Source organism: Salvelinus fontinalis, chromosome 13 (assembly GCF_029448725.1).
Source record: "Salvelinus fontinalis isolate EN_2023a chromosome 13, ASM2944872v1, whole genome shotgun sequence".
Lineage (NCBI taxonomy): Eukaryota > Metazoa > Chordata > Actinopteri > Salmoniformes > Salmonidae > Salvelinus > Salvelinus fontinalis.
In genome coordinates, this window is record NC_074677.1 from 17,660,988 (window position 1) to 17,686,508 (window position 25,521).

The 25,521-nt window shown below is 40.9% G+C and overlaps 1 protein-coding gene across 2 annotated transcripts; it reads left to right on the forward strand.

Moving 5' to 3' along the window:
* The first annotated feature begins 4,012 nt into the window (after positions 1-4,012).
* LOC129868190 (voltage-dependent anion-selective channel protein 1) lies at positions 4,013-20,680 on the forward strand. 2 transcript variants are annotated; one of them, XM_055941937.1, is made up of 10 exons: positions 4,013-4,127; positions 7,655-7,685; positions 9,175-9,244; positions 9,920-9,969; positions 10,325-10,477; positions 13,259-13,311; positions 13,518-13,745; positions 15,222-15,372; positions 15,566-15,623; positions 19,599-20,680. In XM_055941937.1, the coding sequence occupies exons 3-10, from the start codon at positions 9,178-9,180 to the stop codon at positions 19,688-19,690; spliced, it is 852 nt and encodes a 283-aa protein (XP_055797912.1). In that variant the 5' UTR covers positions 4,013-4,127; positions 7,655-7,685; positions 9,175-9,177; the 3' UTR covers positions 19,691-20,680. The 2 variants fall into 2 exon arrangements, with proteins under 2 accessions (XP_055797912.1, XP_055797911.1); XM_055941936.1 differs by lacking the exon at positions 7,655-7,685 and having other exon boundaries at positions 4,014-4,127.
* Positions 20,681-25,521: the final 4,841 nt, after the last annotated feature.

Genomic DNA, 25,521 nt, shown 5'->3' on the forward strand with positions numbered 1-25,521 from the left:
ATCATACTAAATGGAGTCTTGGATTTACCTACAGAAAAATATGAAATGCTCTGAGACCAGGGTGGAGAAAGAATATGATTTATACAACCATAACCAGTCTGGGTTATGCCAGTATACACCAGGCTCCAGTGAAGTCATTGACTCATGAGAGGCTTGGTTGGATGAGAGGGTTTTGGACCTCGCTTGAACCACTGTTTTGAAAAGGATGACATAGTGCTTTATTTATCCATATGTTGTAAATCATGGCATCTGTTTATAATATATTTATTTACTTTGTAGATGCGGGCCCTGGGTTGATTTACAGCTTCAGTTGTGTTTGTCTTCTTTGGGAACATGATTGGCAGTTGGTGATGGCTGTTTGAAGTGTGCATTGGTTGGCTTTGATGCGTGGGGATGAAAGGAGCATCCAGATATTACTTGAGGATAATATAAAAATGAATTTGGCTGCAACTTCAGGCGACTGACAGGCGACAACTGTGAAGTTGTTGATAAAATGTGATTCAGGATACAATGACACTTATACAAGAACAACAAAATACAATTTTGCATGTCCAAAAGAGCAGTTCAAAAAGTTAAGGAAATACCTTAACTTTAATTGATTAAAACAATCAAATAAAGAATAAAGAAAATAGACTGTGACAGACTGTTTCTTGGTTATGTATTATGCTGTTTATAACTGCTCTACTGTTACAATTCATATCATTAATTATCGTTTTCTGTCATGACTTACTTCAAGGCATCTTAAGGAAAAGACAATTACAATCATAAAACACTGCATGATATCATTTTGGAATTTATCGATTATAACAGAAATTCAATGACAAAAACAGTCCCTATTTACTTTGAAGAATTAGCTCAAATGAAATAACATACCACTTAAAGTATTATCAATTAAAATAATAATTGAAATGTTGCAAATTGAACAGATCCATCAGATAGTTATTTAGTAGTTATTTTTGGGCCAACAGTATGAGAACGTTAACATCAATTATTTCAAAATGCTAAAGGTTTTCATTTAATTCAGGTGTTGCTATTTTATGTGATAATAATATGTTTATTAATATGAGAAATATATATATTTTTAAACTGAGCTAAACAGATATGTTTTTTAAAATCAGTATGTTGATCTTGTGAATAACATCAGAACCAAAAGTTTAATATAATTTTAAAAATACAAATTGTTTTAGTTCATACACTAACTATCTTTTTCTAATCAAACAAATTACTTCAAAAAATACTAAATTAAGACTTTGAGTGTGTCTGAATACTACAAAATATCAAAATATTAGAAAAACAAATAATAGGGACAGTACAGGGACTGACTACTCATTACACATTTTGGCTCACATTTTCAGAAAATCAAAATACGTGAAAACGAATTGTAGGCCTACTACTTCTGTCAGGAGGGACATCTTCCACCAGAGAACAAGATTAATTTGATGTTCTCAGTTGCCTTTTTTGTAATTTTATGAGAATTGTTTCAATGTGCTTTGTGGAAAGAGAGAGGAGTCACAGAACATTGCTTACACTGTCATCTACTGGCCAAAACAGCTCACAGCATCTACCATGTCCTCTTTCATTGGCTGTTCTAACCCACCGGGCAGTTCAACGTCTAGTTTTGATTTACATTTGGTTGTGTTGTCTAATGTGAATTCAAAGTGAAATCAACCAAAAATGTCACCCTGTCATTTAGATTGAGGTTAAACGTTTTCCACAAAAAAGCCACTCTAGCACAGGTGGGATTCCAAATGTTCATAAACGCGTGTAAAACAAATCACTTTCCAAACATCGATATTTGGTTGGGTCTTTTGCCCATGTCGTAGCAGCAAAGATAACAACATAACAATCGTTTTATAAAGGCAGATATAATTACCGTAGACGCATATCATAGTTCAAAAGATGAGCATTGTACTGTATGCTCTCCATAGCATTTCTACTGCCTGCGTCACCTGTGTGACAGAGAGGAAGAGGCGAAGCGAGAGGGTTTAAACCGCCCAAAATCTGTCCAGATTAAGCAGATCATGAATTATTAAGCATGTGAGGAGTTTTGTATGGGGGCAAAGAGAGAGTGTTGAATTTAGTCAGGGTAAAAACGAATTGCTACGTGAGGCTTATTTAATCTAATAGAAGTGACAGCCAACCGTTCTGCGGACAAGGAATCCCATTGTTAGGGCAGAGACTCAAGCATCTCGTCATTATATCCAGCATCTCTGCTATAACAATGTCTTTTTTTTACCCTAATTTTAAATTGACTGAGAACACATTCTCATTACAGCAACGACCAATTGTAAACTGGGGATGATTAGGTGACCGTGATGGTATGAGAGCCAGATTGGGAATTTAGGCAGGACACCGGGGTTAACACCCCAACTCTTACAATAAGTGCCATGGGATTTTAGTGACCACAGAGTCAGGACACCCATTTAACGTCTCATCTGAACACAGGGCAATTTATTATCTTGAGCATAATATAACTTATTTATATGACATTGAAAGTGAACTGGTATAGACGGTATCACATTGTAGTTATTTTCACTAGATAACCTGGAGGTATATGCTGTCAGCAGCACCCTATCTATGACAGAGGAAGCCATGGGGTTTGGCAGGGTTCCAAACAACCACTTCTACACTATTCTATGAAGACATGTTACACAGAATTTAACAAAAAATTGTGCACCCATGCACTGCACTCACAAGGTTTACAATGGTGCAGAAAAACAGTATGCTATGAGAACTGGCACTGAGGAGAAAAAATTACTTTAAAAATAGCAACTGCGTGATGTATAGGCCTACACTTCACAATATGCAACATTTTGAATGTACAAGATGCCAATAAAAACAAGAGCATTTTGAGCATGTTTTGGCCTATTCATCATTACCGGGCTCCTGAGTGGTGCAGCGGTCTAAGGTACAGCATCTCAGTGCAAGAGGTATCATTACAGACTCTGGTTCGATTCCAGGCTGCATTACAACCCGCCGTGATTGGGAGTCCCATAGGGAGGCGCACAATTAGCCCAGCGTAGTCTGGGTTTGGCCGGGCTGGGCCGTCATTGTAAATAAGAATTTGTTCTTAACTGACTTGCCAAAATAAATAAAATCATGATGAGGCCTACAGTGTTTTTGATATAAATGCCATTCATCCCTAAACTTTTATAGAAATATCAAATCAAAATGTATTTGTCACATGCACCGAACACAATAGGTGCAGACCTTACAGTGAAATGCTTATACTTACAAACCATTAACCAACAATGCAGTTTAAAAAATACGTAAAGAAAAATAAGTAATAAAGTAACAAATAATTAAAGAGCAGCAGTAGAATAACAATAGTGAGGCTATATACAGGGGGTACCGAGTCAAGAGTCAATGTACGGGGACACCGGTCAGTCGAGGCAATAGAGGTAATAAAAACATGTAGGTAGAGTTATTAAAGTGACTTATGCTTAGATAATAACAGAGTAGCAGCAGCGTAACATGGGGGGTGGGGCAATGCAAAAAGTCTGGGTAGCCATTTGATTAGATGTTCATTAGTCTTATGGCTTGGGGGTAAAAGCTGTTCAGAAGCCTCTTGGACCTTGACTTGGCGCTCCAGTACCGCTTGCCGTAGCAGAGAGAACAGTCGATGACTAGGGTGGCTGGAGTCTTTGACAATTCTTGGGGCCTTCCTTTGACACCGCCTGGAGGTCCTGGATGGCAGGAAGCTTGGACCCAGTAATGTACTGGGGCGTGCGCACTACCTTCTGTAGTGCCGTGCGGTCAAAGGCAGTGATGCAACCAGTTAGGATGCTCTCAATGTCACAAATCCTGGCTCTTCTCCTGTGCAATGCACTCATTGCCCAGGGACGGTTTTGGGTATAAGCACATAATGTTGGGGATATGTGATGAGGTGGGAAGAGATTATCCTCGATATGTTGTAAACGGCGGCGGGTTTAACCCTACTGATGATGCGATATGCAGGAATAAAAATATCAACAGCGCGTGCGCCACAAATAATGCAAGAGGCGAAGGCTTTTTTCACACGGCTGCGTGACTTCTAGAGTGTGTGACGCTATAGCACCTCCTCTTACCCCTCCCTTTGTCCAGTTGACAGGATCCCTCTCAGGCAGGATTGGAAACCATTGACAGAGGTATGTCGAAATGTAGTACTGTTGCCTATTATGGGGCACTATTGTATCCCTGTTGTGATGGACATTGACCTCTTGGCTTAAATATCAAGAGACGGCACGTGCATTCACTGCGAAATCAGAAGCAGCCCAGGAGGAGAGATGCTGATAGGCATGCAGCAATGTTAGCTAGCTAGCTGAACAAGGCCTCAAGTAGCTAATACCCTGCTTGAGGTCAACTGTAAGTGTGGCCAACAATTATTTGGATTTATTGAACGTAGCTACTATTTTCCTCTGCAAATTGATTAAACCCGCTAGTTATAACCTCCAATTCTGCAAGGTATGCAATTGTCCCGTTGTCTACCAATTGCTTGCTAACCCCAGTAGTTAGCTAGCTAGCTATCAAGGAAACTTAAGATGTCCAAGCACAAGCAGTGATGCTTCTGCCACCTTGTTTCATAACCCCTTAGGCATCACGTAGCCAGGTTGCCTGGAAACCCGATCTTGAGTTGAATTCTATGTCCGCGGAAATGAGCGTTTGAATCAGGAAGGTTCTCTCTCAAATTATATTTTAACTTACTTTACCGGTTGTCCGTGCGGTTGTTCCTTTTTCAGGTAGGAATGTAAGAAATATTTCTACAGGAAAGCTGCCATATGTAACTTTTTGAGTGACCCGACCAAATTCAAATTGATCTAGATCATTTCTTTCTCATTGAAATCTAGTCTAAGAAGATCTGTTCTATGTACACTATTCCTATGCTTCCAGTTAAGTTTTACATTCGGTTTTGTAAATGAACTTCAAACAGCTGAAAATATATTTCACAGCGGTTTAGATGGTACAATAATCATCTACACAATTGGATTTCTGGATCCAGGAAATGGTGGAGCGATTTCTGCATATTGCACCTTTATATAAACGTCAAAGCGCTGCATGTGCACATGATAAAAATTCATGCACTTATTTACATGGTTCTGCTGCATGCTTCAGGTGATAGAAATCTGAACACACTACGTCAAAAGGACCAACGGCAGAGCAATCGGCAGACTATGTTTAAACCTTTTCTCAATAGGGGGTGCTGTTTTCACTTTGTAAAAATTTAGTTCCCAAATTAAACTGCCTCGTACTCAATTCTTGCTCGTACAATATGCATATTATTATTAAAAAACACCCTCTAGTTTCTAAAACCGTTTGATTTATATCTGTGAGTGAAACAGAACTCAAGTTGGAGCAATTTTCCTGTGAGGAAGTGAGAAATCTGAAATCAGCCAGGCTGTTCTGAGGTCAGTTTATTAATTTGCATGTCTTCTATTGGTTGAGATGCACTGCATACGTCATCCCCTGGATGTCAGCAAATAGTGAGAATTGGAATGGAGTTGCTAGGTAGATCTGAGGCCATATAAATGGACTGGGAACGTGGGGTCCAGTCTTTCCTTCGTTCGCCATGACGCAAGACAGACCTCAGGATGGCGTTCTAGAAAGCTCCCGTTATAGCCCTTAGCTATATCCGGCTCTGATTTTATTCGATATAGGTGTTAAAGACATCATAATGTTGTTATTTTAAACCGAGTTATATCAGTTTATATCAGTATATTGCGATTTTCGGATATTTATTAGTGCTGCGTTATAGTGAGTTGGACACGTCTTTGCCACATGGCTAATGTTTACTGCTAATTCCAAAGTTGAAGGCGACAATCTACAACCGAGCAACGATTCCTCTGGACAAAGGACAACTTGCCCAATATTCTGATGGGAGCTCATCAAAAAGTAAGAAGTATTTATGATGTTAATTCGTTGTTCTGTTGGAAAATGTAAAAATACTATTCCGCCATTAATTTCGGTGCGGTCTCGCTTTAACGCACGCTGTATGTCGTAGTAACGTTAATTTAAAAAATCTAACACAGCGGTTGCATTAAGAACTAATGTATCTTTCATTTGCTGTCCAACCTGTATTTTTTAGTCAAGTTTATGATTAGTTACTGATTAGATTAGGTGCCTCTCCCAAGATTTCTCCCGACATATTGTTGGCAGCTTGGCTACTATTCTCATTGTATAACCACAATTTGTGCCTCTAAATATGCACATTTTCGAACAAACTCTATATGTATTGTGTAATATGATGTTATAGGACTGTCATCTGAAGAAGTTTGAGAAGGTTAGTGAAAAAATGACAATCTTTTGCTGGTTTATTCGTTATCGCTATTGTTGGCTTGAATCAATGCTGTTGTGTGGTTGGCTATTGTAGTAAGCTAATATAATGCTATATTGTGTTTTCGCTGTAAAACACTTAAAAAATCTGAAATATTGGCTGGATTCACAAGATCTTTGTCTTTCATTCGCTGTACGCTGTGTATTTTTCATAAATGTTTTATGATGAGTATTTAGGTAATTCACGTTGGTCTCTGTAGTTATTCTAGTTGCTTTGGTGAGAGTTGTGATGGTGGCTGCAATGTAAAACTATGATTTATACCTGAAATATGCACATTTTTCTAACAAAACATATGCTATACAATAAATATGTTATCAGACTGTCATCTGATGAAGTTGTTTCTTGGTTAGTGACTATATCTTTATTTGGTCGAAATTGTGATAGCTACCTATGCAGGAAAAAAATGGTGGGAAAAAAAAGTTGTGTCTTTTGCTATCGTGGTTAGCTAATAGAAATACATATTGTGTCTTCCCTGTAAAACATTTAAAAAATCAGAAATGATGGCTGGATTCACAAGATGCGAATCTTTCATCTGGTGTCTTGGACTTGTGATTTAATGATATTTAGATGCTAGTATTTACTTGTGACGCTATGCTAGGCTAGGCTATGCTAGTCAGCTTTTTTACTGATGAGGGTGCTCCCGGATCCGGGATTGTGACCAAGTAGAAGTTTAAAGGTGTAATATGCAGAAATCGCTCTGCCATTTCCTGGTTGCTAAAATTCGAATAGTTCAGCTAATTTCAGTTTGACAAAACAAGAAATGTTTAGAGAATAGTTGTAGGGATGCGCGATATATCTGTATATGCCTATTATTAGCTAAAAAGGCTAACATAGGTATCGGCCCGATGTCTAGTTTAACACCTATGTTAAAAACCCATGTCAAAGCTACCGTGCATACCCATATAACGTGCATACCTATATAAGGTGCATGACGTAATGACGCCACGTAAAATGTTGAGCTACATGTACAACACAGCATTCCTAACCTAGCCCACAATGTCTGCTGTGTGGATCGAGCAGTCAACAAGTCGAGCAGTCCTTTGAAAGAGTAAGAACATTTCAAAGTATCGGATATCGGTATTAGCCAAAAATGTCATATCGGTGCATCACTAGTGTCAATGCTGCTTCGTGTGTGTGAGAGAGATCAGGATGTGTGTAATGTATGTGTTCTGGAATGCTTGACACTTCCTGTCCCCTCTGAGCAAGTGCCTGTTGGTCACTAGAGATTATAGTTAATTTTGTGGGCTTGTTGGGGCTCGTATTATTTAACCTCAGTGTGATGAAATAAAGGTTGTGTAATGCTTGGTGTTGGGTGTCACTAAATCATGCATTTATTTACCACAGGGAGAATAAAGGTACATTTTTCTTTAACAAGGCAAGTCAATTAAGAACAAATTCTTATTTACAATGACAACCCACTGTTCCCCGGTTGGCCAACTGTCTTGTTCAGGGGAAGAACGACATTTTTACCTTTGACAGCTCGGGGATTCGATCCAGCAACCTTTCGGTTACTAACCCAACGCTCTAAACAATAGGCTACCTGCTGCACCAAAGATTAAGGGGAAAGGAAGATACCTAGTCAGTTGTACAACTGAAATGTGTCTTCCGCATTTAACCCAAGCCCTCTGAATCTGAGAGGTGCGGGTAAATGTCGATTATGGCATCCCCGTCTTCGGCACCCGGGGAATAGTGGGTTAACTGCCTTGCTCCGGGGCAGAACAACAGATTTTTACCTTGTCAAGTTGTGGTGATTTAAAAATATATATATATATATATATATATATATATATTTTTTAAATTTAACCTCTTATTTAACTAGGCAAGTCAATTAAGAACAAATTCTTATTTACAATGACTGCCTACACCTGCCAAACCCGGACGATGCTGGGCCAATTGTGCGCCGCCCTATGGGACTCCCAATCACGGACGGTTGTGATACAGCCTGGATTTGAACCAGGGTGTCTGTAGTGACGCCTCTAGCACTGAGATGCAGTGCCTTAGACCGCTGCACCACTCGGGAGCCCTGAAGTTGTGGCTGTAGGCTGTGTGGCACACGCTGATGTACAAAATAGGTCTTTGTGCTATACTCTATCTGCAAATTAGCATTGTGCACACATGGGTAGAGGACAAGTGTGCAGTTTAAGCCAAGTCTTGGACTAAAAAGCAAGATCAATGGAGAATGTCAATTGAAAATGCTTTTAATTCCAGGATTAGGCTTATTCTTTGTCTGTTAAACCGCCCAATAATCTGCCAGCGTCTTTTGTAATCTGCAACAAGCAGGTGTTTTCTTATGTTATTTAACATGGAAATCTCTACCCACTTACATAGTGGAGTGGAGGTCGTCAATCCAATAATAAAACGAATCTAATCTGCAATTTAGAAATCACTTGTCTATTATTGAGATGGTCCAGTGTATTCATTTTGACTGTTGTGAAATCTCTATCCCGGCAAGTGTTATTTTTCTGACGAGTCAGAGCAAACGGGTGAGTCCGTCCAGGCATGGGTGTGCACATGCCTGCCTGCTTCCCCAATCGGCCCACCCTATCCATCAATGACCTCCGTCCATCCCCTTCTCCCCACGTCCCACGTGTTCTCTCCCCAGCCTTCCTTGTTGTATCACTGAAGGCCCAGCACACTACTAGTTCTTTATGTCATTGGCGTTGCACGGAGGTTTGTGCCAAATATTTTATAACTAAACCAAGATCAACCACAGCCCGTCCTTTCAAAAGGGAACAAATTAGTCATAGTGGACAGAACAGCTGTTTCACATTTATACATCCTTTGAAATATCTGTCTCATTGCTCTGTGTTTGCTTTAGCCAAACACAAAGCTTTAAAAAAAATTTTTTTGATTTTTTTAAACAGATAATGGCCGTTCCTCCTACCTATGTTGACCTTGGCAAGTCCGCCAAGGATGTCTTCACCAAGGGATATGGTGAGTACCTCAGTACTTCTACTCACTATCCATCTACTCAGCCTTTTCTCCTGTCCTGCAGAGAATGAGGAATGGACTTTAGCCTAGTTTTATATCTATTTGGTGAATTCTCTAGTTTAGACTGGCTGTCCTTGGGCAGTGTATTGACTGGGAGACACCGCTGCACAGAGACCGTGAGGCTCAGGCTGTACTATGGGGATTCCTGGGTAAATGGGCCTTGAATAGCACTTGGGGTTAGCCATAGAACTTTCCTAGGGCAAGGGTGAGACTGCCCAGTGGACCAGCACACTGATTCTGAGAGGGGGATGGGAAGCAAGCTGGGGCTGTGGCTGATGCCTGGTATGATAATGTACTCTCTAGCGTATATACCGCATCAAATCAATACACTCACTCAGTCAATGTTATGTAATAGTTCTAATAGATGTAGTTCTAGGCTAGTATTTCTCAGACAGGGATTTATTGAACAGTGGTTTATGTGTTTATGAGGTGGTAAAATAAGTCTCCATGAGACTGCATGTGTATTATGGAAATAATTAGAAGCCACGTGTTTACGGATTGCCAGGAATGTTAGTGAAAATAATTAACTGAACAGAAAGGTATCATCAGTTTGAAGAGCACTCCTAGAGTGTTGTGTAATTACAACAGTTTGATTTAATTTTCTTCCATGCCTCTCAGGTTTTGGTCTCATCAAGCTGGACTTGAAAACCAAGTCAGAGAATGGACTGGTGAGTTCCACATCAGAGTTGGTCCGATTACCCCTTGGAGCCAAAAGAGGCACTTGACTCAGAGTGCTATAAATTAAGTAGTTATCTAGCCCTCTGTCATCATACAACTTAGAGGGCCTCTAGTTATCTTGCTCATTGAAAACTGTGAAAGACTTCTGTGATTGTCAGCTTCACTTTAGATTATTTTACTAGCTGCAAAGGAAAACAAACTAACACATTTATACTCGAATACATTCAAACACATAGTCTACACACTGATCATTTTTGGCCCATGTGATCCTCAACCATCCAAATCCTCACTGCTTTATAACATGATCACATCTAACCTTTGACCTCTGTTTGACTCCAATCCCAGGAGTTCACCAGCACAGGCTCTGCCAACACAGAGACCAGCAAAGTGGCTGGCACCCTGGAGACCAAGTACAAGTGGGCGGAGCATGGGCTGACCTTCACTGAGAAGTGGAACACTGACAACACTCTGGGCACAGAGATCACTGTGGAGGACCAGGTCAGGATCAGGTGTTCTTTAGATCAGAGTGCAATGTACTCAACTCTGTTTTCTTCAATCAGCAATTGTTAGGAGGCTATAAACCAAGGAGTAATCCCATCACAGGGATGTTAATTGGGGAGGACGGGCTCGTGGTAATGACTGGAGCGGAATCAGTGGAATGGTATCAAATGCATCAAACAGGTGCTTGATGCCATTCCATTTGCCCCGTTCCGGCCATTATTATGAGCTGTCCTCCCCTCAGCAGCCTCCACTGAATCTCATAGTGTAAATATAAAAAAGACCAGCACTCACTGACTTGTTGCAGTTTCATTGAATTATTATATATTTTATGTAAAGGGTGGGAAATTCCAGTCCTCGAGGGCCTGATTGGTGTCACAGTTTTGCTCCAGCTAACACACCTGACTCCAATCATGATCTTCAGTTTAGAATGCAATTTGATTAATCAGCTGTGTTTGGTAGGGAAGTGTGACACCAATCAGGACCTCAAGGACTGGAGTTTCCCCACCCCTGTTTTATGGCAATAGGCATAGGCCTATATTTACATAATTTCACATGTTTAGTCTGGTGTGTGGGAGTATCACTTCCCTATGGACCCCGCCACCCTGTTAAGTGGTGAAATGCTCATAGCAATATACCTTTTAATTACACAACACAATCTTTTAATCATTCTTTCCAACTGTCTCAGAAATTCATTTAAGGTCATGAACAGTCTAAATGTTTTTCATGAAATTGGATGAAACCACATCAAAGTATGACACATGACTTGCTTCTACATTTGGTTAAAGTTTGATCATAAAGTTATTGGTCCTCTCCCCTGTGTCAAACACTTGGATTCAGGAGGCAGGATTATTAAGAGGATAAGGTGACATCACCATAACTCTCATTTTAATGCACCAATGGTAAAATTATATTATCATACCTCATTTAAATAAGTAGCACCTTGTAACCAACATTGGAGAAGGCGTATTTGCAGAGGGGTGTGGTTTTATGTAGCTCGATAGCTACTCTACTGGTGCCCAAATTTGACTGTAAGGTGTCAGCTAATATAATTAAAAGTTTTCCCTATTCATCTATGGCAAACATACTTATGTTTCCCCTTTCATCTGTGTCTGGTATTAGCTAGTTACTGGCTAGCTAGGTCTTCAGCCAGCATGGAACAAAAACTCTGACACAGTATTCATGTCAACACATCTGGCAGTGCTGCTGTGAACCGCATCACAAGAGACATGCCAAATGGTAGATGTATAAAAAAAGAACACCATTGATGCAATTTCAATGTTGAGTTGTTTTGTGTCTCACCAAATTCGCTTGAGATGATTTTATTGCAACACTGCTCACTGCGTCCAAGTTGCTTGACATAGGTGTTTTCAAAGAGCTGTCAGTTAAGGTGAGCTCATTAATATAAGCTCCATGCCCACTTAGCCTGTCTTTTCAAACTTCCTGGTAGTTAGCCATGAGAGACTATTTCCCCAAATAGCATTTCTATCCAAAACAAATATTACGGGTGATATTTTAGTTACAAAGGCTTTTAGTCACTATTTTACATGGGAATCAGAATGACTGTTTGGGACCTCTTTTTAAAGGGTAACTCTCAACCCCAATATCATCCTTTGTCCAACCCCTTAAAAAAATGCATTCAGATGAAGTTGTGGGTAGGGGGAATTGCTCATAAATATACATTTTGGGGTGGGTGAATGTAATTGTACCTTAGCTCAACTTTCTCGCTAAAGCATACTTACCTGAAGTCCACTGGTGCGCTCTGATAATAAAATGATGTGCATCACAAGGAAATACGTCTCTGGACCTTTGGCTCACAGTGGTATGCCGTTGAGTTTCTGACAACTATTGCCACTGGCGGTATAAATTTGAATCCCTCATGAGGTGCATAAAAAAATATATTTGAAATGTGGACTCACGTTTATTGTGGTGTTGGGAAGAAAAATACAATTATCACCTTGACAATTAAGTTTAGGGGCTCAATCCAACCCACATTGCAGTATTTACGCAGTACCTCTTTTTCTAACGGTCAAATTAACTGTATAAAAACATACAACTACTACCAGGGCGAACCCTTTCACAGGTATGCTTTAACCTTTCAGAAATAGAAGTGTGTGGGCACGGGATGACTATTGTAAATAAAGGATGAACTAGTAAGTCATCTGCTACATGTGGATTAGAACTCCCAGCCCATTGAAATATGAGTGTTTTTGCAGACTGCGCCTCAATCAGTAATAGCAATTGGGGGGAAAATCTACTCGTTGATACGATGGTTGTAGCTACGAATATAAACGTATAATCTTCATAGCCTACTTTTTTCCCCGTTAAAGCACATGGATGTGTATGAAACGGTAAGCAAAAACCTTGAATTTAGGCAAGGAAGCATCATGCTAAATATATTGGCACACTCCATTTACCAAGACCATTGCCAAATAAGGCACGCTGTCACCTGCTTTTATAGTAAGCATTGAAGTGGTACCACCCAGCACATCTACAGTAGAAGGGAGTGTATTTCATACCGAACCCCTCCTTTGAGATGATGTTAGGTGCTTCTACATCAAGACTTCAATGGTAGAGTTGAACAGCTAGGAGCAAAAAGAGCTAGATTTACTACTAAAAGACCAAAATATATCACTTATGCAATGTACTGTCAAAATGAAGACCACTAACTAAGGCTAAAACATCTGGTTTTGAATTATAATCTTTTCTTCTTCATGAAAGTTACTCTTTAATTCTGATTCATTCATGCTTTCCTCTCCATCTCTCATTTTCTCCCCTCAGTTGGCCAAAGGGCTTAAATTGACGTTTGATTCCTCCTTCTCGCCGAACACTGGGTAAGAAATGACTATCCAATTTAATTCAGTGAAGGTAGCATTTAATTGCTTCACATTGTTAATGAATTGAAATAAATGTCATCACACAATACATGATGAAAAGGAATTTCCTGCTGAATATAGGTCATTGAATGTATCTTGCCATTTTGACACTGTTACCTCACACTGACAAGTTCCTTCCGCCATCCCTCACCTCTCTGCTTTAGCAAGAAGAGTGGTAAGATCAAGACTGGCTATAAGAGGGAGCACATCAACCTGGGCTGTGATGTGGACTATGACATCAACGGGACGGCAGTGCACGGCGTGGCGGTGGTGGGCTACGAGGGCTGGCTGGCCGGCTACCAGGTGACCTTCGAGGCCGGGAAGAACAGGGTCACCCAGAGCAACTTTGCCGTGGGCTACAAGACCGACGAGTTCCAGCTCCACACGAATGTGTAAGTAGATGGAATTAAATTAATAGATACGGAAATGTGGTTCAGGTAGGCCTCTGTGCTTCAGCAAACAATGGAAGTAAAACGGGTGCTCAACAACAACAACAATGACAGTAAGCCAGTAACGTGGGGCTTAACAACAATGACAGTAAGCCAGTGATCGGCCTTAACAACAATGACAGTAATCCAGTGATGGTGCTTAAGGACCCTGAACATGGTCTTTAGGGTCGATTTACAGTGATGAAGCATTTTGTTTGTGACTCATTCAGGAGTAATACCCTCAACTGAATGTTGCAAGCACCAAATCAAATGTTATTGGTCACATACACATATTTATTTATCAGACCTACCATGTTCCAACCAACCAAGCCTTTTAAACCACTAGTGAGTAAAATGTTGTTTCCAGCTCTTTGAGAGCTGACCTTGTCTGGACAATAGCAACTCTAAGCACTCTGTCTGGCCCCCTCAGATGCAGACTGGCAGTTATTTTAGTCCCACTGTATCCTACGGTGATGGGATTTGTGAACGGGCTTTGTCAGAAGAGGGAGGTGGATAGTATAGTAAGCTATCCTCCTGCTGTGACCTGTCCTCCCAGTCATGATCACTTGTTTTGACAAGGTCAATTAGCTCTGAGACGTTGCTCTTTAGTCCTTTGACAGCTCATCCTTGATATATACAGGTAATTGCCAAAATAAAGGAAACGCCAATATAAAGTGCCTTAATAGGGTGTTGGGCCAGAACAGCTTATATCCTCCTTGGCATAGATTCTACAAGTGTCTGGAACTCTATTAGAGGGATGCAACACCATTCTTCCACAAGAAATTGCATAATTTGCTGTTTTGTTGATGGTCATGGAAAACGCTGTCTCAGGTGCCGCTCCAGAATCTCCCATAGGTGTTCAATTGGGTTGAGATCTGGTGACGGGCATATGGCATATGGCATATGGTTTACATTTTTTCATGCTCATCAAACCATTCAGTGACCACTCGTGCCCTGTGGATAGGCGTATTGTCATCCTATGGGGGCATAGCCATGGTAGCCAAAATAATGGTCAGCATTGTTTTATACATGACCCTAAGCATGATGGGATGTCAATTGATTCATTCAGAAACCCCATCTCTGGAACCAACTACTTTCAATATACTTTGTATCCATCATTTACTCAGGTGTTTCCATTATTTTGGCAGTTACCTGTAGGTCTGATAGTTAAGATTGTGACATTGATCGTCTGATTGCAATTCATGTGATGGGTAATTCATGTTTTCGTATAGATCATGGAAACTCTGTAAAGCAGTATCTTTTTTTTAAATGAAATGCACAAGGTCTTGGTATGCTATGTCTATTGGAATGGATTTGGATGTTGCAATATATACATACATACATACATACATACATACATACATACATGCTAGTTTCCACAGCCTTCTGTATTCAAAGTATCACCCTCATAGTGATGAATACGCTTGTTTTTTATAACAGAAATGATGGCACAGAGTTTGGCGGGTCCATCTACCAGAAGGTGAACGACCAGCTGGAGACAGCAGTCAACCTGGCCTGGACCGCTGGCAACAGCAACACTCGCTTTGGCATCGCAGCCAAGTACCAGATCGATGCCGACGCAGCCTTCTCGGTAAGAGGCCACAAGCTAGTCCTCACTGGCTGAGACTTGACCTCTGCCTGGGGTCATGTTCAGGGCACGAGTAGAGAGAGCTGCTAGGCTAATCAGTTTAACATTATTTCTTGAAGCATTGTTGTATTTAAGTACCTTTTGATTGAATCCTAAATGTTGGTATTTCATGACCACTTTCCTGTTTCTTCTACAGGCCAAAGTGAACAATTCTAGTCTTGTTGGCCTGGGATACACTCAGACTCTGAAGCCTGGTGAGTATATTTTTTACATTTATTATTAAACTTATTTTACAACTTTCCTCCATGCCAGTGACGTCTTGATGAAACGTGCAGTAAAAAGCAGTTGAAATGTCTTTCTGCTGTATATAGGGCAGAAAGGACAGAACAGCAGTGTACAGTTGCTCCACTAAAGTGTTGCGGTTATGCTGCGGTACTTAGAAGTCATTTGTCATTTAGTACAATACACTGCGTCACCACTTCATTGCTCCACACCAGCGTAAGGGGGAGTTAGAGCACTGATTATGCTTTGGGGTCCTACTGTGTCTCTAACTGACAATGAATGGGCGACATAAACCTAAATAGAAACTGATAATTGTGCACGACTTCAGTATTACTTACCAAAACTGTTGTTACACTAAGGTTTTTACTTTATTAGGATTATTTTGCTCTTACTGTAGTACTGTAGGCCACTCCCAACCGGTCACATTGTACAGCACCTGAGTGGTGCAACAGTCTAAGACAGTTTGCAGTGTGTTGCTACAGATGCTGTTTCAATACCCGTGCCGGCCTCGACTGGGAGACCCATGAGATTACTAGGTTTTTGGTTTCTCTCCCTCTAAAAACATAAATAATTCTAAATAACAAACTGGCTTTATTTACAAATTAGTAACAGTCTCACCCCATGTTCAGGAGTGGCCTTTTTCTCTCTCATTTTACATTATTTGAAAACAAAATCATCTCCAAAATAGTTATTTTTTTAAACAAAACGATTATTATTAATTTAGAATTATATAAAAGCCCCTTGGATATTCTCACAGATATTATTAACCCTGTTATTAGCAGGACAATATATATTGGTCATATGGGTCATGGCTCCCGAGTGGCGCACAATGGGATTTCCTTGCAGTTCTCCAGCTGTATCCACTATTATGTATCACATCCGACCGTGATTGGGAGTCCCATAGGGCAGCACACAAATGGCCAGCGTTTCTCTCCCTCTAAAAACAGAAATAAAATGTTTTGGCCTTTACAAATATTATTTTGGCCTTTATTCAGATTACAATCATTCACTAAATAATCTTCAAAATATCGTTATTTTATCACCTACACATTACCATGAATGAGTGACTCACTCATTCATGGCTTTATGTACAAACATTCATTCTGATAGTCTTTAATAAATACATGTTTTGGTTTTCCTGACCTGGACACCATGTACAGAATTATAATATCCCATTATGGGCTATTAGCAAAACAATACCTTTACCAACACCTCTCTGTATTTTGATACTTTGTGGATGGGGCCTCCCCAGTGGCACAGCTGTCTATGTCACCGCAATGCAAAATGCATTGCCACAGATGCAGGTTTGATACCCGTGCCGGCCGCCACCGGGAGACCTATGAAGCGGCTTTTGGTTTTAATTTAGAATCCTCTATATGTAATTATTGGCAGAGTCACGTTAAATTTTTCAATATACTATAGGCCTATCGTAGGCGACATGAGTCTCACTAGTGTTGAGTAATGTGCTGTTAAAAGTGGTGTAGATCTTATTTATTTAAAGAGCATATTGAAGTTAGAAGCAATTGGATTAAGCAATAGCCTACAACTATTTTTAGCATCGTTTTGCACTACTCTGAAACAAGCATGGGGACTGGTCTTGATAAATCAATGCAATTTTTATTTTGACTGAATCTCCGTTTGGATATTGGATAGACTACAATTATGGTGTAGAAATGTCATGCTCTTAGTGTAACCTTTTATTTAACTAGGCAAGTCAGTTAAGAACAAATTCTTATTTACAAGGACAGCCTACTCATTCCTCCCCGTCGGGGAATTGAACCCCGGTCTCCCGTGTGCCAGCACGACACGGCGATTCTTTGGCTAAATAGCCCAGTACGGTAGCCTACTCCCGACCGTCACTTTGTACAGCGCCATATTTTCCGTTCCATCCTAATGGAAAGCAAGAGGGTTTTTCATTTTTCTTGGAATAAGAACACCATAATATTAATCAAATTAATCCCAAACTCTAAAAGTAATTGGAAAGGTACAGTTGAAGTCAGAAGTTTACATACACCTTAGCCAAATACATTTAAACTCAGTTTTTCCACAATTCCTGAAATTTTAATCCTAATAAAAATGTCCTGTCTTAGGTCAGTTAGGATCACCACTTTATTTTAAGAATGTGAAATGTCAGAATAATAGTAGAGATAATGATTTATTTCAGCTTTTATTTCTTTCATTACATTCCCAGTGGGTCAGAAGTTTACATACACTCAATTAGTATTTGGTAGCATTGCCTTTAAATTGTTTAACTTGGGTCAAATGTTTCGGATAGCCTTCCACAAGCTTCCCACAATAAGTTGGGTGCGTTTTGGCCCATTCCTCCTGACAGAGCTGGAATAACTGAGTCAGATTTGTAGGCCTCCTTGCTCGCACACGCTTTTTCAGTTCTGCCAACAAATTTTCTTTAGGATTGAGGGCAGGGCTTTGTGATGGCCACTCCAATACCTTTACTTTGTTGTCCTTAGGCCATTTTCCCACAACTTTGGAAAAATTACTTGTGTCATGCACAAAGTAGATGTCCTAACCGACTTGCCAAAACTATAGTTTGTTAACAAGAAATGTGTGGAGTGGTTGAAAACCGAGTTTTAATGACTCCAACCTAATTGTATGTAAACTTCTGACTTCAACTGTAGATACAAATGATTTGTGACATTGTGGTTACAATAATGTAAACAAGATGCTGTTTTTTTATTTACAGTAGTGATAGACAGCTGATGGCATTTTGAAAACTGGTTTTCAAACACTTGTAGCCCGATTAGCAGCACAATATACCTTTACCAACACCTCTCTGTATTTTGATACTTTGTGGATGGGGGCTCCCGCAGTGCAACATGCATTGCTACAGATGTAGGTTCGATACCCGTGCCGGATGCCACCGGGAGACCCATGAGGCGGCTTTTGGTTTTAATTCAGAATCCTCCAATCCTCTATATGTAATTATTGGCGGAGAGTCAAGTTATACTGTAGGCGACATGAGTCTCACTAGTGTTGCGTAATGTGCTGTTAAAGTGGTGTAGATCTTATTTATTTAAAGAGCATATTGAAGTTAGAAGCAATAGGATTTGAAGCAATAGCCTACAACTATTTTAGCACCGTTTCGCGCTGCTCTGAAGCAAGCATGGGGACTGGTCTTGATAAATCAATGCGATATTTATTTTCACTGAATCACCGTTTGGGTATTGGTTAGACTACAATTAGGGTGTAGAAATGTTATACTCTTAGTGAAACCTTTATTTAACTAGGCTAGTCAGTTAAGAACAAACTCTTATTTACAAGAACAGCCTACTCCTTCCTCCCCGTCGGCGAATTGAACCACGGTCTCACGTGTGCCCGCACGACACTGCGATTCTTTAGCTAAATAGCCCAGTACTGAAGCCTACTCCCGACCGTCACGTTGTATAGCGCCATATTTTCCGTTCCATCCTAATGGAAACCCAGAGGGTTTTTCGTTTTTCTTAGAATTGAGACACCATAATATTAATCATGCAAAATGTCTAAATCAGTCCCATATACTATGTTCTTACAAAAAAGGTTTTAAATTCTCTAGTACAGCCACTATTGAAGGCTATCAAAGGCTTCTCAAAGATGCCCTCTGGTGGTCAAACTAGCACTAACTAGCATTAATTGTACCAGTGGTTGGCACTTAAATAATTTGCTGTAGAATTCTGCGGCACCACTCAAGCTGTGCTGCAGTACGCTACAACTTTTTAAAGAACAAACCACTGTATGCGCTTGACCTCCTCAGCCAGTCAATGAGCCCTGATCTTGTCACTTGACCTCCTCAGCCAGTCAATGAGCCCTGATCTTGTCACTTGACCACCTCAGCCAGTCAATGAGCCCTGATCTTGTCACTTGACCTCCTCAGCCAGTCAATGAGACCTGATCTTGTCACTTGTAACTCCTGCCAAAGTCACCTTGCTGATGCCTTGTCTTTCTGTCTGCAGGAATTAAGCTGACCCTCTCTGCTCTCCTGGATGGGAAAAACATTAACGCTGGTGGGCACAAGCTCGGTCTTGGACTCGAGTTTGAGGCATAAGAAGGCATGGAACGCAACAACAAATATTTTATTGAAATAGCTATCCTCACAACCTTGTTTCCCCTACAGTAGATGTGCTATGGTTGAGGTGAGGCGGCACACGAGGTCAAATCACGCTACAGTTGATATGCTACTTTTACAGGACCACTTCAGATGATAAATTATTTTGGAATACAGGGCCCAGTTTAGAATAAAAGTATAACAAGTTTAAGGTAGAGTCTGCAAAATGTTAAAATGGGATAGCTCTGTTGTGCATTTGTATTTCACTACAATCATGTAAACACTTTAATTTAATTATCTTTGTTTCAATAAGGATAAGAGAAAATAAGATACTGTTGGTCAAAAAAGGGCATTGCAGGAGTTAGTAAACAGTTTAATTTCTGTCCACAATGTGGGGCTGTTGCACGACACAGATCACAACGTTCCTTGGCGAAGGTGATATATTCCTCTGTACTGGAGAGTTCTCTCATTGTAAACCCTCTGACAAAGAAGGGAAGTGTTTAAGATATATTATTATGGGTTTGTGGTCCTTCACTTAAGCAGCAGTAGCTCTGAGACACTAAAACCCTGTTGTGTACATCCAGGATTTGTTCCAAATGGCACTGTTTCCTATATAGGGCACTACTTTTTAGGGAATAGGATGCTATTTGGGACAAAGTGTCAGTGTTTTTTTTTTTTTTTTGTCTCACTTGTCTTTGTCTGTGCAGTTGGTGTGAATTGTCTTTTGTTACATAGAGCAAAAATACTATTTGACCAATGTTATTCAATACTTAACCCACTTGTGATGTTTAAGACAAACCTCTGTCAATTGTTCCTAAAAAGAACAGGGAAGGTAACATGTCCTGCACACTATTCAACATCCCTCTTAATACAAATGCTTTGGTTAAAAAAGATGAATGCATTTTACAAGGAATGGTAGTCTTCCGATGATTGTGTTGGAACAGAAAAACTGTACCGGACAGTGTTAAATAAATACCAACAACACCTTGAGTATGCCTCTGCTTTTTTTCACCCATAATAATGATTATGAAAATAAATGCCTTGGATTTGCTTTAGTGCTATATTCTCATATCTACCACAGATCGTACTGAAATGTGTCCCCCAAAACATGATCAGTGTCATTTTCATCATCCTTGGCATTAGCCGGCTACCATTGCTAAACGTGACAACCATGGGACTTGACAGACACAAATTTGGCACCAGGCTATGATAGCATCACAGTCAGAGCCATGCATATGTAACCGATGTGAAATGGCTAGCTAGTTAGCGGCGGTGCGTGCTAATAGCGTTTCAATCGGTGATGTCACTCGCTCTGAGACCTGAAGTAGTTTTTCCCCTTGCTCTGCAAGAGCCGAGGCTTTTGTGGTGCGATGGGCAACGATGCTTCGTGGGTGTCAGTTGTGTGCAGAGGGTGCCTGGTTCGAGCCCAGGTTGGGGCGAGGAGAGGGACGGAATCAATACTGTTACATATACCTTTCAGGGGGCAGGTGCTCAAAATGGGGGAAAAGGGCACCCCCCCCACTTGATAAATTATTTTACTTGCAGAATTCATATCTCGAAATTCATAACATACCAAATGTAGTAAAAATGTTACATTTTTTATCATATGCCTATTTCTGCAACAACACACTCATCACAAATTGTAAGCAAGCTAGTTAGTGCCTCCTAAATACATGAATGACATCGTGGAAAAGAGGGTCGGCTATCAGCTGATCGTTGATTGATATAAATCTGCTAGTTAGCGAGCTCAATTTATTTTACTGATTGTGATTAACCTATGTCTTTTTGCTGTAGCCAACCAGACCGAATATTGTTGATGTAGGCTAAGTCAAGTGTTAATGAAATGTTATGCTGCTGTGGCAGTACTGTTGATATTTAAACTAGGTAGCTAGCTACACACACGGGTGGATTTGGAGGCCCCAGGCAGAGACCAGTCTGAGACCCCCAGCCCCTCGTGTTTCATAGTAAAGACCTAATTTCATTGTCAAATGTATAACCTTTTAATTTGCCATGAACACAACCAGTCTTGATGTTTTCATCTGATTGTCAAACAAATCACTTCAAAAAGTAGGTTACCTTCGCACATTCATCCCAAAATAATTCCAGGATCTGAAAAGTGCACTGTGCCCACGCCAACTTCCCTTCAAGTGGCTGAAACTATCACCAGAGAAAGCAACCAACTGAGTGAAACAGCGCCACTCTGTCTTGCTATATGTAGCCCATGTATCTGATGCTGTCTGGCCAAAAAAGAGAATGACATGCTATACTCTTTTTAGCCAGTGAATCAGATACATGTCCTCTGCCTTGATGACAATGGAAGTATTTTCAGCAGCACCTGTCTTTTTACTAAAGACATGCATTTTGTATCCCCCTAGGGCCTGGGTTTCTACTAAGATAGTCTCGCAGAGAACCAGGCTGGGGAAGTTCGTGGCAGAAAAATAGCTAAATAGGGGTGGAACCCCGTGTAAGTGACACCTCGCTACACGTCAAACCAATCAAATGCCTTGCTTAGGCGGAGCTCTAATAGTGCTCACTAGATTAGTGTCGTAGGTGCAACAGTGCATGAACAATGCTTTTTACAGTCTATGGGGAGGATGGCTGGGAAATCACAGATTAAAACATGTTGATGTATGTTCATTTTGTGTGTAAAGCACACTTCTGATAAAACAATTACATTTTTCCTCCAGGTTTTCTTCAATTTACGGAACAACTCTGAAAAATGTGTACTTCCCAGTCTGAAAACAGTGAGGAAAATAACAGGTAGATATCTCTATCTTAAAGGTGCAATATGCAGAAATCGCTCCGCCATTTCCTGGTTGTAAAAATTCGAATAATTCACCTAATTTCAGTTTGTGACAAAACAAGCAATGTATTATGTAGATAATCATTGTACCGTCTAAACCGCTGTTCAAATATATATTCAATAAGCAAAAATATTGTATTTTCATCTGTTTGAAGTTTACAAAACTGAAAGTAAAAGATGGCAAAACTAAACTTAAGAACTGGAAGCATAGAAATAGTGCACATAGAACAGATCTACCACTTCCTAGATTTGCTTTAAATGAGAATGACAAATCTATAACACAGTTCTATGTGAATTTGGTCAGGTGGACCAAATAGTTATTGCAGATTTAAACAGACAGATTTTGATGGGGATTTTAAAAATTGTTTATTTGTTATGCCTCCAGTGGAGAATGGGGGGGCCTCAAGCAAATAAATTATTATTAATATTATTCTGACAACTGTAATTTTTGTTTTTGTTTTGTGCTTAAACATTTTTTTTACTTTGACCCTTTTTCATCATATCCAATCGGTAATTAGTCTTGTCCCATTGCTGCAACTCCCCTACGGACTCGGGAGAGGCGCAGGTCGAGAGTTATGCTTCCTCAGAAGTCTGTACGGGAGTTGCAGCGATGGAACAAGACTATATAAAAATATATAAATATAAAAAATAACCATCAAATGCTATGATAAAAGTGGCTCTCATGAGGACCGCCACAGGAAAGGAAGACGCAGAGTTACCTCTGCTGCAGAGGATAAGTTCATTAGAGTTACCAGCCCCTCAGATTGTAGCCCAAATAAATGCTTCACAGAGTTCAAGTAACAGACACATCTCAACATCAACTGTTCAGAGGAGACTGCGGAATCAGGTCTTCACGGTCGAATTTCTGCAAAGAAACCACTACTAAATGACACCAATAATAAGAAGAGACTTGCTTTGGCCAAGAAACCTGAGCAATGGACATTAGACCGGTGGAAGTCTGATGAGTCCAAATTTGAGATTTTTGGTTCAAACCGCCGTGTCTTTGTGAGACGCAGAGTAGGTGAACGGATGATCTCTGCATGTGTGGTTCCCACCATGAAGCATGGAGGAGGTGGTGTGGGGGTGCTTTGCTGGTGACACTGTCTGTGATTTATTTATAATTCAAGGCACACTTAACCAGCATGGCTACCACAGCATTCTGCAGCAATACGCCATCCCATCTGGTTTGATAGTGGGACTTGATAGTGGGACTTACATTGGTACCCCAGGTAATCTTAGGTTTCATTACATACAGTCGGGAGGAACTACTGAATATAAGAGCAACGTCAACTCACCATCGTTACAACCAGGAATATGACTTTCCCGAAACGGATCCAGTGTTTTGCCTTCCACCCAATACAATGGATCTGATCCCAGCCGGCGACCCTATGCGACGCAGTAAAAGGGGCAAACGTAGCGGTCTCCTGGTCAGGTTTCGGAGACGGGCACATCGCGCTCCACTCTCTAGCATACTACTCGCCAATGTCCAGTCTCTTGACAATAAGGTTGATGAAATCCGAGCAAGGGTAACATTCCAGAGAGACATCAGAGATTGTAACGTTCTCTGCTTCACGGAAACATGGCTCACTTAAGAGACGCTAACGGAGTCGGTGCAGCCAGCTGGTTTCTTCACGCATCGCGCCGACAGAAACATACATCTTTCTGGTAAGAAGAGGGGCGGGGGTGTATGCCTTATGATTAACGAGACGTGGTGTGATCATAACAACATACAGGAACTCAAGTCATTCTGTTCACCTGATCTAGAATTCCTCACAAACAAATTTCGACCGCATTATCTACCAAGGGAATTCTCTTCGATTATAATCACAGCCGTATATATTCCCCCCCCAAGCAGACACATCGATGGCCCTGAACGAACTTTATCTGACTCTTTGTAAACTGGAAACCACACACCCTGAGTCTGCATTCATCGTAGCTGGGGATTTTAACAAGGCTAATCTGAAAACAAAACTCCCTAAATTCTATCAGCATATCGATTGTGCTACCAGGGCTGGTAAAACCTTGGATCATTGTTATACTAACTTCCGCGACGCATATAAGGCCCTCCCCCGCCCTCCTTTCGGAAAAGCTGACCACGACTCCATTTTGTTGCTTCCAGCCTACAAACAGAAACTAAAACAACAAGTTCCCTCGCTCAGGTCTGTTCAACGCTGGTCCGACCAATCTGATTCCACGCTTCAAGACTGCTTCGATCACGCGGATTGGAATATGTTCCGCATTGCGTCCAACAACAATATTGACGAATACGCTGATTCGGTGAGCGAGTTCATTAGAAAGTGCATTGACGATGTCGTACCCACAGCAACGATTAAAACATTCCCAAACCAGAAACCGTGGATTGACGGCAGCATTCGCGTGAAACTGAAAGCGCGAACCACTGCTTTTAACCAGGGCAAGGTGACCGGAAACATGACCGAATACAAACAGTGTAGCTATTCTCTCCGCAAGGCAATCAAACAAGCTAAGTCCCAGTATAGAGACAAAGTAGAGTCGCAAATCAACAGCTCAGACACAAGAGGTATGTGGCAGGGTCTACAGTCAATCACGGATTACAAAAAGAAAACCAGCCCCGTCGTGGACCAGGATGTCTTGCTCCCAGACAGGCTAAATAACTTTTTTGCTCGCTTTGAGGACAATACAGTGCCACTGACACGGCCCGCTACCAAAACCTGCGGGCTCTCCTTCACTGCAGCCGAGGTGAGTAAAACATTTAAACGTGTTAACCCTCGCAAGACTGCAGGCCCAGACGGCATTCCCAGCCGCGTCCTCAGAGCATGCGCAGACCAGCTGGCTGGTGTGTTTACGGACATATTCAATCAATCCTTATCCCAGTCTGCTGTTCCCACATGCTTCAAGAGGGCCACCATTGTTCCTGTTCCCAAGAAAGCTAAGGTAACTGAGCTAAACGACTACCGCCCCGTAGAACTCACTTCCGTCATCATGAAGTGCTTTGAGAGACTAGTCAAGGACCATTTCACCTCCACCCTACCGGACACCCTAGACCCAC